This window comes from Gopherus evgoodei, chromosome 3, assembly GCF_007399415.2.
Source record: "Gopherus evgoodei ecotype Sinaloan lineage chromosome 3, rGopEvg1_v1.p, whole genome shotgun sequence".
Lineage (NCBI taxonomy): Eukaryota > Metazoa > Chordata > Testudines > Testudinidae > Gopherus > Gopherus evgoodei.
Window position 1 is genome coordinate 128,549,772 of NC_044324.1, and position 15,979 is coordinate 128,565,750.

Sequence of the window (15,979 nt, forward strand, 5' to 3'; positions counted from 1 at the left end):
AAAATCAGAATAAACTTTAAGAAAAGTTTGCTGGCTAGTTGACAGGGTGAATTACCCAGTAGCCTTTCACCTCTGCAGTCGTGGTTGGAATTCAGCCATGACAAGAGTAAACAAGCGCAAAAAATTGCTCTGATCAGTTCGATATAAGTGGTCCAAATTGTAATGGATACTTGCACGGCCTGATAAATTTTAATTGATGTTACCAAAGCAAAATGGAGAGTACTGGAAGTTTGTGCCAGTTCATGATTGAAAGTGGAGTAAGAAAGAATTAGAAATATTAAAAACTCTTAACCAATTCCCTTCTATCTATTTTTTGTGCTCTGTCTTATTTTTATGTTGATTTATCTGATAGCAGAGGTAAAATATATGTAAATGTATTTGACTGAGAGATTTTTTCCTTGTTTTGTGTTTTCCAGAAAGTTTGCATGGAATGCCATCCCATTTTTGGAAAGTGTGGTGTCTAGCTATCAAGACAATGCAAAGTACGCTGATTGCTAATTGCGCCCACATTTAATGGTGATTCTAGAGGTATTTCTGTTTCTATTTCATACTAAACTGTATACCAAAAGACTTAATGAAAAATGAATAGGGTTGGGTAGGAAGAGTTTTTTCAAATAAATGTAAATGTAAAAAAAAAATGTGGATCTGTTTTCACAATGGGGTTAATTCTCAGAAGCCTGTAAAGAGGCTGCACAAGCTTTGTCCAGTCCAACAATCTGAAAGTTAATATGAGGAGAAGCACCAGTTACCATATCAATGTTGAGAAAACAGTTTAGAATGACTTGTTTTATATCTTTTCAAAACATTCTTTGTCATTTGTATGTACATTGCAACCACTGGAGTTTGACATCCATGTAAGGGCGGGCTGACTTGGGCCTTTTATTTTCAAGTGCACTTATATGGGGCCAGATTGTACAACCGTCTCACACTAGCAATTGAACTTCTCCTGTAAATGCTATTTTATGTGAGCAAGGATTGCTCAAGTGCATTTTTGCTGAGTGAACTTCCAAACTTCTGTGTGCTGGACAAACATGGTGCAGCTTTGTGTTTGAAATGAGGGATAAAGCTATTCAAAAAACCCAAGCCCCCTCCCTTTTTTTTCCAGATTGGCTCTTTTTAATCATGAGGTAGGGGTTTGCTGAACAATTTATTGAAGGAACATTTTATTGCACAGAAGCTAGTCAAGCTGAAACTGCAGTTTGCATGTCTCCTGGCAGCAGGGATTTTCTGAAAGTACAGTTCACTGTACATCTAAGTAGCTATTATCCTGTTGTTTCCCTTTCATTATGCAATTGTTCTTGGGAGTTAAAGGTTTTACAAGTTATAAGAAGATGATGTTGCCAGGGGGTGTGGGAGGAGGGAAGTGTTGAAATGATTTCAGTGGGGTTAGACGCCAGCATTTAGTAGCTTTATAGCAGGGTAACAAACCACACAAAGAATGAGCTTTCCTAGCCACCTCCCCAGCCCCTGAAAAAAATTAATTATTAAATACTGAAAATGGTTATTGACTCTATTTTGAAAAAAGTTGTTTCATACAATAAAAAAACTCTGATTCTTGTTTAGAGAGTAAAAGTGCTCTATTCATCTTGGTTCTTCATCTTCTGGCCACTGATATTAATGAAACTTTTTTTTCTTAATTTAGTGGAAAATGGGGAATTCAGAAAGCCAGTACAGCTTTCATGGATCAAAACATCACACTAATGCTGCATCTGGTGCCAAGCAGAAGCCTTGTTCTCTGAAAATTCACAGCATTCATGCTAAGGATGAAAAGTCTTGTTCCTTGCATGGATGGGGACACAACAGCAATGGCACTAGCTACAAATCAAGATCACTAGCCAGAAGCTGCCTCTCTCACTTCAAGAGTAACCAGCCTTATTCACCTAGGCTCAGTGACACCGTGGCAAAGGCCTCTAAAAGCAGTATCCATGCCAAACACAGGACAAATGCCTCAGGGAACTACTGCCAGGGAAGCAATGCGGCATTTTTTCCTGAGAATGGTTTCCACTATATTGGCCTTGAAGCTGCGAGTAATCATGTTGCCTCCAGGGAATGCAGTGGGCATATTTTAAATTGCTATGGAAAGAATGAGAGTCTAGCATCAACTCCACTACCAGATGACAGGAGGAGCCCCAAAGTTCTCATTAAAACGCTGGGGAAGCTGGATGGCTGTTTAAAGGTTGAGTTTCACAACAGTAGCAACAACAAAGTCTCTATAGAGGAATCCAATGGATCAGTCCAGCTGCTGAGATACTCACCTACTTTAGAATCCAAATCTAATGATCTGCTAGATGTGAGGAGGAGCTCCAGTACAGATGACACTTCAAGTCATCGTCTATCTCCCACTGACTCAAGACTTAGATCCAGTAAAGGAAGCTCCTTAAGCTCAGAGTCTTCATGGTATGACTCTCCCTGGGGCAACAATGGGGATATCAATGAGCTGGATGGCTCCTACCTGACCAGGAGCACTCCGGATACAAGGATTCATGCTAGTTTTCTCACAAATGACAGCAAAAAGTCCTTCAACCAAAGTTCATCTCTTTCCTCCCTCCGCGATCTATATAAGGATACAAATTTAGAAAGCAGCCCATCCTCAGCTCTCAGGTTGTCTGATGAATATATTGGCACTCATGCCAGCTTAAGCAACCGTGTTTCTTTTGCCTCAGACATTGATGTTCCCTCTAGGGTAGAACACAGAGGCCCCGCACAGTATTCTTCTTATACCCTCCCATGTAGAAAATCCAAACCCCTAAACGACGATACCTCCAAGAAGGATACATTAAAAAGCAGGATGCGACGCATCAGTGACTGGACAGGAAGCCTCTCTAGGAAGAAAAGAAAGCTGCAGGTATGTGGGAAAACTCATCCTAAAGTCTGGTACTGAGAGCTGTAGACACCTTCCATTAGTGTAATGCCTGCATTTTATTTTTCCATAGGACTACTCAATGATTGGTGAAAATTCCAGCTATCTCTAATTGTCATTTATGGAAGCAAATATACCAGTGAATAGATTTTCAAGTCACTGGATTTTTCATGAGATGGACTGGAGCTTTTAAAATAATTACAGCACAAAAGCGAAGAGATATCTGATCCTGTGGATCAAAACATAATTTGTAGCCCTGAAAATGCCTATAAAAATCTGAAATGTGCAGTAAAACAAATCCTTAAACATGGGAATGTGAATGTTGTAAATATCTTCTGTAGATGTTTTCCCTCTCATCACCAGTGTTAGCAGTCATCCCTCTCAAATTAGGAAAGGAAACCCGGTTATATCTCCAAGTCCAACTGTAGACAGCGGGGTTTTTGGTTAAACCTGTAGTTTTATGGAGATGTTATTATCTAGCTGCCTTCTTCTTGTGTATGAACCTGACTACATAATTCTCTGGTTATCAAAGCTGAAGTACCATCTGGTTAGTTAGTGGGTGTCCCTTTTAACAGTTTAAGGCTAATCCCATCAATGGGAGCTGAGGATAGCTGTGATCAAAACTGAAATTCCTGTCTCCTGCCCTAGGTCCCAGAATCAGCTCCCTAAAGCAGGGCCGCCCAGAGGATTCAGGGGGCCTGGGGTCTTCAGTGGCAGGGGGTCCCCAGCGCCGAATTGCCGCCGAAGATCTGGCACTTTGGCAGCGGGCCACGAGGCGGAAGGACCCCCCCCCGCCGCCGAATTGCTGCTGAAGACCCAGAGCGGAAGAAACTCCGGGGGCCTGGGCCCTGCAAGAGTTTTTTCCGGGGCCCCCAGAGCGAGTGAAGGACCCCGCTCCAGGGGCCCCGAAAAACTCTCATGGAGGCCCCTGCGGGGCCCGGGGCAAATTGCCCCACTTGCCCCCACCCCCGAGCGGCCCTGCTGTAAAGGCCAGACTGTGCCTAGCCTTGTAGGAACGCACACGTTGGGAGTGCAGAAACTTCCCTCACTCCTATAATGCCTCCCATGAAAGGGCTGGCCAAAGTTGTTCTCTCTGTGCTCTCCTCAGTTTAGGGGCTACTCCCTTCTAAAACTGCGGGGGTGCAAGCCACTACAAAGGTGAGCAGAAAGGAGGCAGAGCCATGTACCTGTACATTTTCATACCGTCCAGCAGTACTGTCTAGATGAATAGGAGATCACACACTGCTCCCTCTAAGGGATGATGCAGCAACTGTGCTTCCCCAGTGTGCTGGGAAGATTTGGTAGGCATTGTGCCATCTTGTGACATAATCTTCCTGGACTGCCTCCTCACTCCATACCACAACCAGTGTGTGAGCCACACTAACTTCAAGGCACAGCATACAATATTAAGGGCCAGTTTGTGTCAAGAAATCAGGTTAATTTGAGATGTGTAAATGCCAAGAGGGCCACAGAATTTGGCTCTGGGAAATTTGAAGGCTGCTCAGCTAGTTCATTATCTTACTTAAGACTTTTGAGAGTTATTATGGAGTCCTCAAGGTTCTTGAAACCCTTACCCCTGCACTCATCTGCTTGTTAGAAAACAGGAAAAAAAGGAATTAAGTGCTTTAGCTTTTTTCCTGAGGTTTCTTCACTGATATAAACAGCACTGACTATTTTAGATTTTTTTTATAAAAGTTAATATCGGGCTCTAATATGATCTCTGCAACATAGCCCTTTTGTTATGCATAAGTTAATTACAACATTTTCAGAATATCTAGTAAGGGATTAATGGCTGTTTTGCACCAGCTGTGTATACATAATATAGAGACTCACTGACTTCCACAACAGCAGGGAAATGTTGCTGGTGAGTCTGTATCAAACCAGACTTGGTGAAAGGAAATAAACCCCAACCCTAATTACAGTATCTTACTTTGAAAATGTAGGACTTGAGTAACAACTGTCTTTGAGATGAGGACTCTAGCAACAACAGGTTAAAACGTGTAGCATCTTGTCCATAGACGTAGTTTGTTTGTGGAGGCGTGGGTGGGTCCTTTCCACTTTACCAATTTTAAACTTGTAACTGGCTCAGGGGACAGCTATGCTGTCACATAGTTACAGTGGTAGTGTAGATAGATCCCTAGAGACAAAAGTTCATAAGTGGTATCAGTTTGGGGCTTGAGACCCTGTATGAGAACTTTAATGGAGTTTGTTACCAATTGGCAGGGCTCGCACTTTATTTAATGGGCCCCCAAATGAAGCCCTATTAGTGATTTGCAAACCTAATAATATATTCTTTAAATAAACTGAAAATTGGCTTTTGTAGGAAGCTGGTTGGCTGATTGGCTATGAAGAGCAATAAGAAAGTATTCAAATGCCAATATTTCAGCATGTGCCTGTGCCAACACTGGATTAAGAAAGGGGAAATGAAGATTCCCAAATCTTACAGGAGATTTGCAGCTAGTCAATGCCTGGAGTCAGGCCAGGAGTTTGTATCCCATTGATCACACACCATTTTGCAGGCACATGCATAAAATATATATTTTTTAAATCTTTTCTTGCCTCTCCACTTGCACTGGTGATGCTGCTGCCTTCTCTCCCTTGCTCAGTATAGCTCACATCTTAAACCTTCTATATCCATTGTCATTTTCTTTCTAACTCCAAATAGTCTCAACTATCCAAATAATATGAATCCAACTCTCACCCAAATCTGCATATTAGGATATTCATTGGAGTTTAGGATTACTTCTGCCTCCATCTGCAGGATTGAATTTCAGACACTCAACCTGATTTTGATCTCAAGTCACTCTTATACTGGCATAACTCAGTTGACTTCAGCAGAGTGATTTATCACTCGGTAAACGCTCCTTCTGGCAAAGGCTGGCTTCTCGCTGTCCCGTACTGAGGAATGTGCCAAATGGATCAATATGTGTTGCGTTGTTGATTTAGTGCTCTGAAACTAAGCCCTAGTTGGTAGTAAGCTTTATGGAAAGGATAGAGACCAATGACATGCTAAAACTATATACTCTTTTTTATAGGAAAGCTGCACCTATTTTGCTGAGCATGGTGATCTAAAAGATCTAGATGTTAGAAGGGTCTCTTCCCATTTCAAACCTAAATGTATTGCCTTGGAACATAATCTTTAAATTAAATTTGGCATTTCTGAGCCTACTGCTACAGCAGCCTTCTTGCTGAAAAGTGACCTTTTCTTGTGAAATCTGCAGCGGTATGGGATCACACTGTTGCTCTTGGCTTTATGTTGGAGGTGGTCATACTATCAAAAAATGACACAGCTTCTTCCAGTACATTTTTGATGTGCAACATCTAGGATGTGAAAACAAATGCAGTTGCTTTCCAAGCTTCTGCTGTGACTAGTTCACAGGAGACCAGTGTTTGTTTACTTTATCCGTATGTAGAAGTCAGAGTGCAAATAAATATTACTATAGAAGCAGTGTAAACTTGAGCAAAAAATAACATTTTCATGGGTAATAGTTGTACTTCTGGTTGAGCTATTTACAGCCCTGGGTATTTTCAAGTAAAATTTGTTCATTTTTTTTCTATATAAAAGGCAGCAAATAGTTTTTTTTCTCTTGCTTATTCTTTAAGCATATTGTAATTCTTTAAGCATATTGTCAGTGAAATACAGTTAGATGGGAGATAAATCCTTCTATCAGACTGGTGGAATGATTCTTCTTGACAGTGGAATTTAGCTTCAAGAGCCCAATCTTGTGAAATACTAAGACACCTGAGAGCCCACTGAAGTCACCAGGCATTAGGGTGACCAGAGAGAGAGTGTGAAAAATTGGGATGGGGCTGTGGGGGAGAGAGGGGTAACAGGTGCCTATTTAAGAAAAAGCACCAAATATCGAGACTGTCCCTATAAAATCATGACATTTGGTCACCCTACTGGACACTGAGGGCACTTAGCACCTTGCTGAGTCAGGCCATGAGGCTCAGATCTTCCATATAGACAGACTATTGCAGGAATGAGTGAACATTCCACATCGCCAATGTGGAATTAAAATCATATGTAGAACAACTATCTCAGAGCACTTAAAAGGGAACTGCCCTGCCGCAGAAGAAATGAAATTGCATCATACAAGCATGAGTAATACAAATGGATTTCATAATACACTGCTGGATCTAGGAGTCAAGCCCCCACTGTAATAGCAATGTCTGCAATCTTTAGAAAATATACATCACTACATTTTAAAACCTGGATTCATACGAATCATCCAACACTCTTTCTTTTAGTTTTAAAATGAAGTTGAACGCATTTATCTTGGCAGATAGTTGGTGAATTCAGTAGGTTTAAAAATATTTCAAATTTCAGACTGACATTTTTCAGATCCTCAGGAGGCAAAATCAGCTTACCTCCATTAAAGTAATCAATTCACATCTGCTAATCCGAATTTTTAAATGGTCAGATATTGAAACCTTGCTACCTAGATTGAATTTAATTTCATCCATTATAAATCCTCTGTAATAAGCAAAACTAGTCTTGTCAGTGTTACTGTTATAGTTGGGTCGGGGTGTAAAAGACAATGTCCCTATTTCACAATGCTCAGGAAAACAGATTAATTCACCGTTGTCAGGAGTATATAGTTTATTCACAATGCCCATTGGGCTGTTGGAAGTGTAATCACAGCAATTATCAATAAGTTCTGGGGATTTTTTTTTTTTGAGGCCTGTTGTGTTAGCAGACACTGCTGGTTTGGCAATTAGCCTTACTGGGATTCTGTTGAATAAAAATGTGGCAGTAATACTGACAGTAGCAAAGATTGCTAGAATTAACAGGCACCATCATGGTGCAAGCGGGCCCACTCTGATGGAGTTTACAATCACGATACATGAAACAAACAAGATGCTATAAAATGTCTCTTCGCCATAGATTACTTGCAATTTGCATTATTTACAGGAGCCAAAATCCAAAGATCTGAGTGAGTACTTTGACAGCAGAATTGATAACCATGGTACAGACACTCTGGCACCTTCGCAGATGTCTGGTTTACTGTGGTCGCCTGGCTCTGGCCACATTCTGCCCCAGAGAAGTGAATCCACTAATGCAATCAGCAGTGATGCCCTGAGGCAGAACATTTATGAAAATTTCATGAGGGAGCTGGACGTGAGCAGGACAAATATTGAGAATACGGACACATCAACAGACACAGAGGACTCCAGCAGTGAATCACTCAGCTCCTTAGAGCAACTGGATCTGCTGTATGAGAGAGAACAAGGAGTTGTGCGCAAAGCAGGGTGGCTCTTCTTCAAGCCGTTGGTAACTCTACAGAAGGAAAAAAAACTTGAGCTGGTTGCACGGAGAAAGTGGAAACAGTATTGGATAACGCTCAAAGGTAAATCATTGTTAAACTCTTTTAACCTGCCAACACAGGTGCTATCTATTGTTTGGTGGTGGGTTTTTGTTTTGTTTTGTTTTTAAATGAAACCTAGATAACATTTTGAACTGAAACTCAGCCCCTGATGACCTTAGGCTTTATCTACACTAGCACTTTTGTCTGTAAAACTTTTGTCGGTCACAGGTGTGAAAAAACACTCCTCTAACCGACAAAAGTTTCACCAACAGAAGTGCTGGTGTGGACAGTGCTATGTTGGTGGGAGACACTGTCCTGTCAACATAGTTACTGCTGCTTGTTAAAGGTGGTTTCATTATGCCGGTGGGAGCACTTTCACCAGGATACACCAGATACGCAGGAAATCTTACAGCAGCACAGTTTCAGGGGTACAGCTGTAGGGTCTTTAGTGTGGACAAAGCCTAGTTCAGGTAGATACTTAAGTCTATGCCTAACTTTAAGTACACAAGTTATCTGCTCTCACGCTTAAAAATAGGCATGTGCTTAAGTACCTTCCTAAAAGTGGGCCTATATTTGCACCTTCAGCTTTGGGTGGGAAGCCCTGCATTTGATACTGAAACTGGATAATTACCTGTCCAGCTCTCTGATTTATGGACTCATGCAAAATTGGGTACGTGTCAATTAAGAGGATGCATTTGATAATTTTGGCAGTTAAAAACAATTCTGGACCTCTCACAGGGTGACTAGCCTCTATAAGGGAAATTGGCCCAGTTCCTTTTGACAAGGTAGGCGCTTCCCACTTGGGCCTGTTTGGGAATAAGGAGAAGGCACCTGATACTAATGAAAGGGAGGATGGGAAATCTCTGAAGGGGAGGGAACTCTCTGGAATGGATAGCGGAGATTGTCCAGACCAGAGAGGCTTTGGGCAGGAGCAGATAACTACAGGAAGATTTCAGACTCCTGTGAGGGACCCTGGGTCTAGGGTCAAACCAGGGACAGAGGTGACTGGATGTTTTCGAGAAAAGACTTGGAGGTTTGGACTATGAGAGATGAGTGACAGCCTACAGACTGAGGGGTCAGGTCAGTGTTCCCTCTAATTTTTCTCATGCATGTAATTTTTTTATGTGCACCAATGTGGAGGTGATGTGTGTCTGCATGTCCCTATCCAGCAATTCATCTTGCCCTCACCATCTGTTCAGCCCCCTTTGGTTCAACTGCCCCCAACCCCCCATCAATTCAGAGCCCCCCTCAGCTTCCCCCAAGCCTCACCGCTGCACCTCCTGGCATTCTTCACCCTTCTCCCAGGCCTGGGAGGGCTGTAATGGGGTCCCCACTCCCCCTTTCCAAGCTGAGGGTGGGGCACCTCCAGGGGCTCTTCACCTCCCTCTGCCCCTTCCCAGGATGGATGCTGCAGTTTGCGGGAAAGAGGAGCAATATTACCCTCTTGTCCGTGTTTTTAAAGGTGGTGAGGGGGGAAGAGGGAGCAGAGTTGAGCTGAGCTGCTGGGCTCTTTGCTGCCCACTCCTCCCCTGTGAGGGAGGTGATCATAGGGGAGAGATTCTGCTGGCTTCTGGCATGGCTTAATTTCGCAAAGGGACTGGAGTTTCTTGTATCATCACAAGTTGTGCTCCAGCACACTCTGAAATCCCATTGCTCCTAATAAATAAATAAATTAAATCCTGATAGTTGTCAATACTGGGGATACTGTGTTGCAGGGCCAGATTATTAAGAAGTGGAATCCCACTTTCAGCCACAAAATTGTTCATGTGTGCATCTAAGATTAGGTGTCTTTCTAAAAGACATGCTCTGGTTTAACCAGACGTTATTACTTAACGAAATTCTATGGCCTGTATTATACAAGAAGTCAGGTTAGGTAATCGAGATGGTCTGACCTTAAAAATCGGAGAGTCTATAGTTGGACATAGAAATGACTACTTAGCACAAAGATGGGTGTTTGTGTTCACAGTTTCCTCACCTGTGCATTTTGGTGGGGGCAGAAAAGTTTCCAGTTTTTTTAAATTTGGCCACCTTATTTATTAGAACAATACTGGCTAATTACCTGTTCCTGAGCAAAAATTTCCTCTTCTTTTCGGGGATACTTTTTTGAGCCGCTAAATTACTATTGGGGGGGGGATAACTCGTGGTTTGAGCATTGGCCTGCTAATCCCAGAGTTGTGAGTTCAATCCTTGAGGGGGCCATTTAGGGAACCAGCACAAAAAAACTGTCTGGGAATTTGTCCTGCTTTGAGCAGAGTTTTGGACTAGATGACCTCCTGAGGTTCCTTCCAATCCTGATATGCTATGATTCTATGAATTCATGTACTGGAAAGCCAAAAACACTTTTATTTTTAATACTTCTACATCCCTCTTTTCACTTATAAACACACTAGAGTGGTGGTTCCCCACCTCTGATGCCCACAACAGTATTTCAGGCTTTTGTGACAGATCCTCCTACTAATCTTCCTTCACTAATGATGAGCATCAGTGCTAGTGCCAGTATATTACTCCTGCCATCGTCCATTCACTTGTGTGTGGTCCAGCCCACAGCTTAGGTTACTCCAACCCCCAGTCTCAAAGGTTCAGAGCAAGCCAAGAAGCATTATAGGTAAGAAAATGCACAGCTGAATGGGGGGCCGTGGACATTTCCCTGGGTTAGCTGAGGCATTCAATTTGGCGTTTGCACATCTGTAAGTGGGTATAAATTGACTTAACGTATGGGTCAGAGGTAGCCCTTGAAGCACTGATGCTGTGGCACAGACACTCAGTTCCCTGTGGTGCTGCTGTGTGGTGCACTGAGATCTCTGGAAGCCTTGATGTGTCAACACAGTTAGTCAGTTCCCCAGCATCGGACCCTGGCTGTCTTGTGCACCAGGTAGGCATGTCATGGAGAGCCATGTGCCTCTGTGCTGCTGCACTAACACGTAAGAGACATCCCATAGTGCTGCTGCCTTCTGTGCTGAGGGAGTTAAGGCAGTAGTGGTAGACAGGGCTGTTGCAAGGATATTTTGTGCCCTAGGCAAAACTTCCACCTTGCACCCCTCTGCCCCCCGCACATCCGTTCATTGAGGGGCAAATCCCAACGAGCCTTTGTAGATCCTAGGGGCCAGCCATGCCCAGGGGCTGCTCCCCAGACCAGGTTCCTCCCTCCCCACTCCCTGAACTCCCCTGGAGGGTGCACAGCCCCCCTGTGAGCATTCCCCTCCCCTCCCCTCCCCATCCCACCCTGGCGGCACCCGCCTCGAGTCCACTCACTGGCTTTGCTGGACTTGGGCCACTGCAGCACCTTGTCAACGAGGAGCTGCCTTCCGAAGGCGCTGGAGAGCCAGAGCGTCCCGCTTGCAGTGGCGGCGGCGAACCCCAGCCATGGAGGAGCAGGCACGGTGCAGGGGGGACAGCAGCCCTGCAAAGGCAGTGGCACGGCTAGCGGGGAGCAGCCACGCCTCCCACTCCTCCTACCCAGGATGCGGCCTTCCCCCCTTCCTCCCCTCTCCCCCAGGACTCCTGCAGCAGATACATGCTGTGGGCTGCGGCCTCTGTGTGCCCCCCAGGTCCAACCTTGTTGCACTCTGGCTCTGCGGCTCCTGGGAGTGTGAGCCACCCCTTCCAGAGCAGGCTCAGGGCCCTATGCCCCAGCAGTGGTGGCAGCTCACATGCCCGGGAGCCACAGAGCCCAAGCGCGGCAAGGGGGGCACACAGGGGCTGCTGCCCGCATGCATCTGCTGCAGCCTGCAGGATCCCCCGGGGGGGGCGCCGGGCCGCAGCCTGGGAGGGGCACAGCTGTTCCTCACTAGCAGCACTGCCACTTTTGCAGGGCTGCTGCCCCCCCGTGCCGCAAGCCGACACTCTGGCTCTCCGGTGCCTCCAAAAGGGTGGCTCCTCCCTTCCGAGCCAGGGCACTGCTTTTTGGTGCCCCCAGCCACTTGACACCTTAGGCAACCGCCTAGTAGTTGCACCTGCCCTAGTGGCAGAGGAAGACTTTCTAGCACCTAAATCTCAACAGAGGGGCACTGGATTCCCTTTCTCCCTAGAACCCTGGTGCAGCCCTGGTACTCCCCAGTCCAGCCATGACCCCGTGTCCGCAGCACAAAACTCTCTTCTCTGCTATGACAACTCACATCCCACCGATTCCTCCCCACCTGTTGCTGTCCCACATCACCACTGCCCTCTACACCAGGGGTTCTTAATCTTTTTCTTTCAAGCGCCCCCTTCCAATGTGCTATAAAAACTCCACGGCCCACCTGTGCCCAATAACTGGTTTACTGCACACAAAAGCCATGGCTGGCATTAGGGGATAGCAAGCAGGGCAATTGCCTGGGGCCCCATGCCGCAGGGCATCCCTGCCGCAAAGTTGCATTGCTCAGGCTTTGGCTTCAGCCCCAGATGGTGGGGCTCAGGACTCTGGGCTTCAGCCCCAAGCGGTGGGACTTTGGCTTTCTGCCCTGAGCCCCAGCAAGTCTAACACTGGTCCTACTTGGTGGACTCCCTGACACCTGCTTGTGGCCCCTCAGGAGCTCCTGGACTGCTGGTTGAGAACCACTGGTCTACACTCCTCACTCTTCTCCCCCATGCTTCCCTTGCCAGGAGACAGCACAGTGTGGAGCCAATCTGTTGGGTGGAGGGGGAGGGAAAGCTGTTTGTGGGTTGGTGGATGACTGTTGTGTCGGAGCTAAGCTTGCATGTTTCTGCTGAGTGTAATGGAGGAAGTAGGTGTATTACCAGCAGCGGATGGGTGTCAGCAAATATGTGGAGGAAAATCAACATACAATTTGTTGTGGGGAGGCGGAGGAATTTAACAGGCGATTTCCTAAATTGTATAGATTACACCGCTGGGAATTGCCCTTTAGTTAATATAATGCTAAATTAGTAAGTAAGGAAATAGTCAAAGTAAATGGTTTCCTAGTATATTTGAGACTAGAAGAGAATATAATAACCTTCCCACAGGTTTCACTTTTCAAAATAATTACCTGACTCACACCTGGGTCTAGACATGAAGAAAAATAAATACTGTGCTGTAAGCATTGGCGATGTTCAAAATGTTGCAGTGTCAACTCATACAAAGTAAACCAGCAGGAAAGAAAAAAATACAGTAATTCTGCACTATAATTCTGAGATCTGTTGTTAAGTGATCAGAATGCCATCAGACTGAGGCTATGTCTACGCTATGTACCTTTTAGCTACGCAGCTGTGCTGCTAGAGCCGTGCCGCTAAAAGGTGCACAGTGTAGCTGCTCTTTGTCGGCAGGAGAAGAGCTCTTCCACCGACAAAAAATAATAATAATAATTCCACCCCCAACGAGAGGTGGTAGTTTTATTGGTGGGAGAGTTCTCCTGCCAACAAAATGCTGTTCGCACTGGCTTTTTTCGTCACTAAAACTTTTGTCATTTGGGTTGTGTTTTTTTTTCTTTTCAGACCCCTCAATGACAACAGTTTTACTGATGAAAGGCCAGTGTAGACAAAGCCTTAATTAACAGATTAAATCACTTTTCTTTATCACTAGACTGAGGCAGTAAAATGAATCATGCCTGCAAATAGCATATGTAAAGAGAAAAAAAAGTATCTGAATACCACCCTTTCCTCACCTTTGTTTAGATACTGAAGTGTAAATATGAGTTTAATCTGTCTTTTGAAAGATTTCTTAAAGTACCAACAAAACACCTTACTCTAAATATGTTACACTTGTTTTGTGTGAGTCTTATTACTGTATCTTGAATGCTTTTCACATGGGATTCGTGTTATAGTTACCTTCATGGTGCTGGATCTTTTTGTCTTTGTTGTTCATAAATAGACATTTCCTTGATCATACGTACACTTTACTTGTCTTGCAAAGATTTTTGTTGCCAAAACAAACTTGTCTGTGTGGATTTCAAGGCCTCCTTCTTTTATTTTAATTTAATGTATTTACTTATATAGTATACTATATTAAGATCAAGAAACTTGCTTCAGAATTCCTTGTGTAGATTTTGATCAAATCTTGGTTTAATTGGTTCTGGAAATTTAAATAACCAAGATATAAATACATTTTTAAAAGAGTCACGTGTGTGAATGAGAACAGCATGTTTCTCTGCATTCTGTTGATATGTGTTTAATTATAAATATGCAAAAAGCTTACAACCCTCTGGTTACCTGCCAGACTTGGATTTATCAGTGTCCTGAGGCCTCCACTTTACTTAGTATGCTGGCAAGACCTGAGCTTGAATAGTAAACCTTTAACGAGGGGAACTCTCCTTCCCATCTGTCCCCTCTAATTAATTTATTTTAACAAGGGAAATTGCTTTCCCACCAATTCCCCCTCAGTACAAGCTTTGATCAAAACACATAGACTATAATCTGTTCCAGTGTAGCATCAGAAATAGGGAGAATGTGTGGACCTATCTATTTATAAGGATCATAGTTCTCCTGTTACTTGGCTAAACTCTAAAACATGCCCTGCTCCTCTGAAAAACTTAATATTAGTGGGAAACTACCAGGATAAAAATATGTATTAAAATACTCTTCCTTATGTTCTTATAACAAGTTGAGGGTATTAGAATTTAAAAATGTAATTTACACTTTTTATAAACAGAACAGTAAATCCAGATGTCAAAATACTTTGAGATGGTACAGTGCCCTCTGACTAAAGAAAACTGGGAAATATATACAAGAACAAAGCACCAACCCATTAAAACTAGGCTTGAATTCCAAACCTCTAACCCAAACTGTGCATAACCTCATAATCCAGTTATGTCTGTGCAAGATGTGTGTGCATAGTGGCTGTAAAATGCTGCTGATGATGTATGCAAGTGCAGAATTTGGATTTGGAACCGCTACGCCCACTCTGCTGAGCTATAAGTGACTATAGTAGGCGCAATACATCTTATTTTAGAGCAAATCATGCCCCGTCACAGCATCTGCACAGAGCCCTTAGTGTGGCTCTATTGTATGGGGAAGCAGAGCATAGCAGGCTGGTGACAAAGCTGCAGCTACATTGGCCAGTTCTGTCAGACACCCTAGGTGTGTATGTGCTTGTAGCAAAGGGCACATAAAAGTCTGTGTAGGCTGCTCCAGCTATTGGGCTGCAGTGACCTCAGTGGGGTATGCTAGGGAGAGAATTCTTTCCTCTGAGTATTAACCTAGCACTCAGGCTGCCTGGGTGCTAATTTCTGAATTTACTGTTTACATTTAATTCACATTAGAGAATCAAATGAGACTGGTCAGATTCACTTTTGTTTCTCTTAATTCTCTATAGAGATGGGTCACAACCAGAACATTGGCTTCAAACTCCATAAGTCCTTAACAGCCAGCATGCACCGATCGCTATAATGGGTTAAACTGGAGAGCAGAATCCAAACAACCCTGAATTGTGAGAAGGTTTCAAGCTGGAGCTGGTTTTACATCTAAACTTGGTGACCTAGGTTGCACCTCCATTTCTCATGAACTAGAACGCTGTGATTTTGGATTTCCAACACTTGTCAGGGGAGCATTTAAAAATGGGGGAGGAAATCTATTTTCAATTGATTTTTTTAAAAAGAATGTGTAAAACGGAAACATTTCTATTTGTATTTTAGGTTGTATGACATCCCCATCACACACCACCATAAGTGCACACACGCGTGCGTGCGCACACACAGAGATGCACCACTATTCTCACAATCACCACTTCAGAGCAAAACTTAAATTTTGGCCCTGAACAGCATTACAGTGCCTCTTAATTTGAAAAATGGTGGGAAAAGGTAGAATGTTAATCCTTGTTTGTTAGTTTCAAACCCTTTACTGTATATTTCTATAGTTCAGGACAGATTTATATTCATAGATTAAAAAGCCAGAAGGGACC

General features: G+C 43.8%; 1 protein-coding gene across 2 annotated transcripts in view; it reads left to right on the forward strand.

Moving 5' to 3' along the window:
* Window positions 1-440: 440 nt before the first annotated feature.
* Window positions 441-15,979, forward strand: part of TIAM2 (T cell lymphoma invasion and metastasis 2) — a 126,074-nt gene continuing 110,535 nt past the window's right edge. For both annotated transcript variants that reach the window (XM_030556623.1, XM_030556624.1), the window contains exons 1-3: window positions 441-528; window positions 1,643-2,845; window positions 7,776-8,211. In XM_030556623.1, coding sequence (XP_030412483.1) covers window positions 514-528; window positions 1,643-2,845; window positions 7,776-8,211 — 1,654 coding nt within the window. In that variant the 5' untranslated portion in view covers window positions 441-513. The remainder of the gene's footprint in view (window positions 529-1,642; window positions 2,846-7,775; window positions 8,212-15,979) is intronic.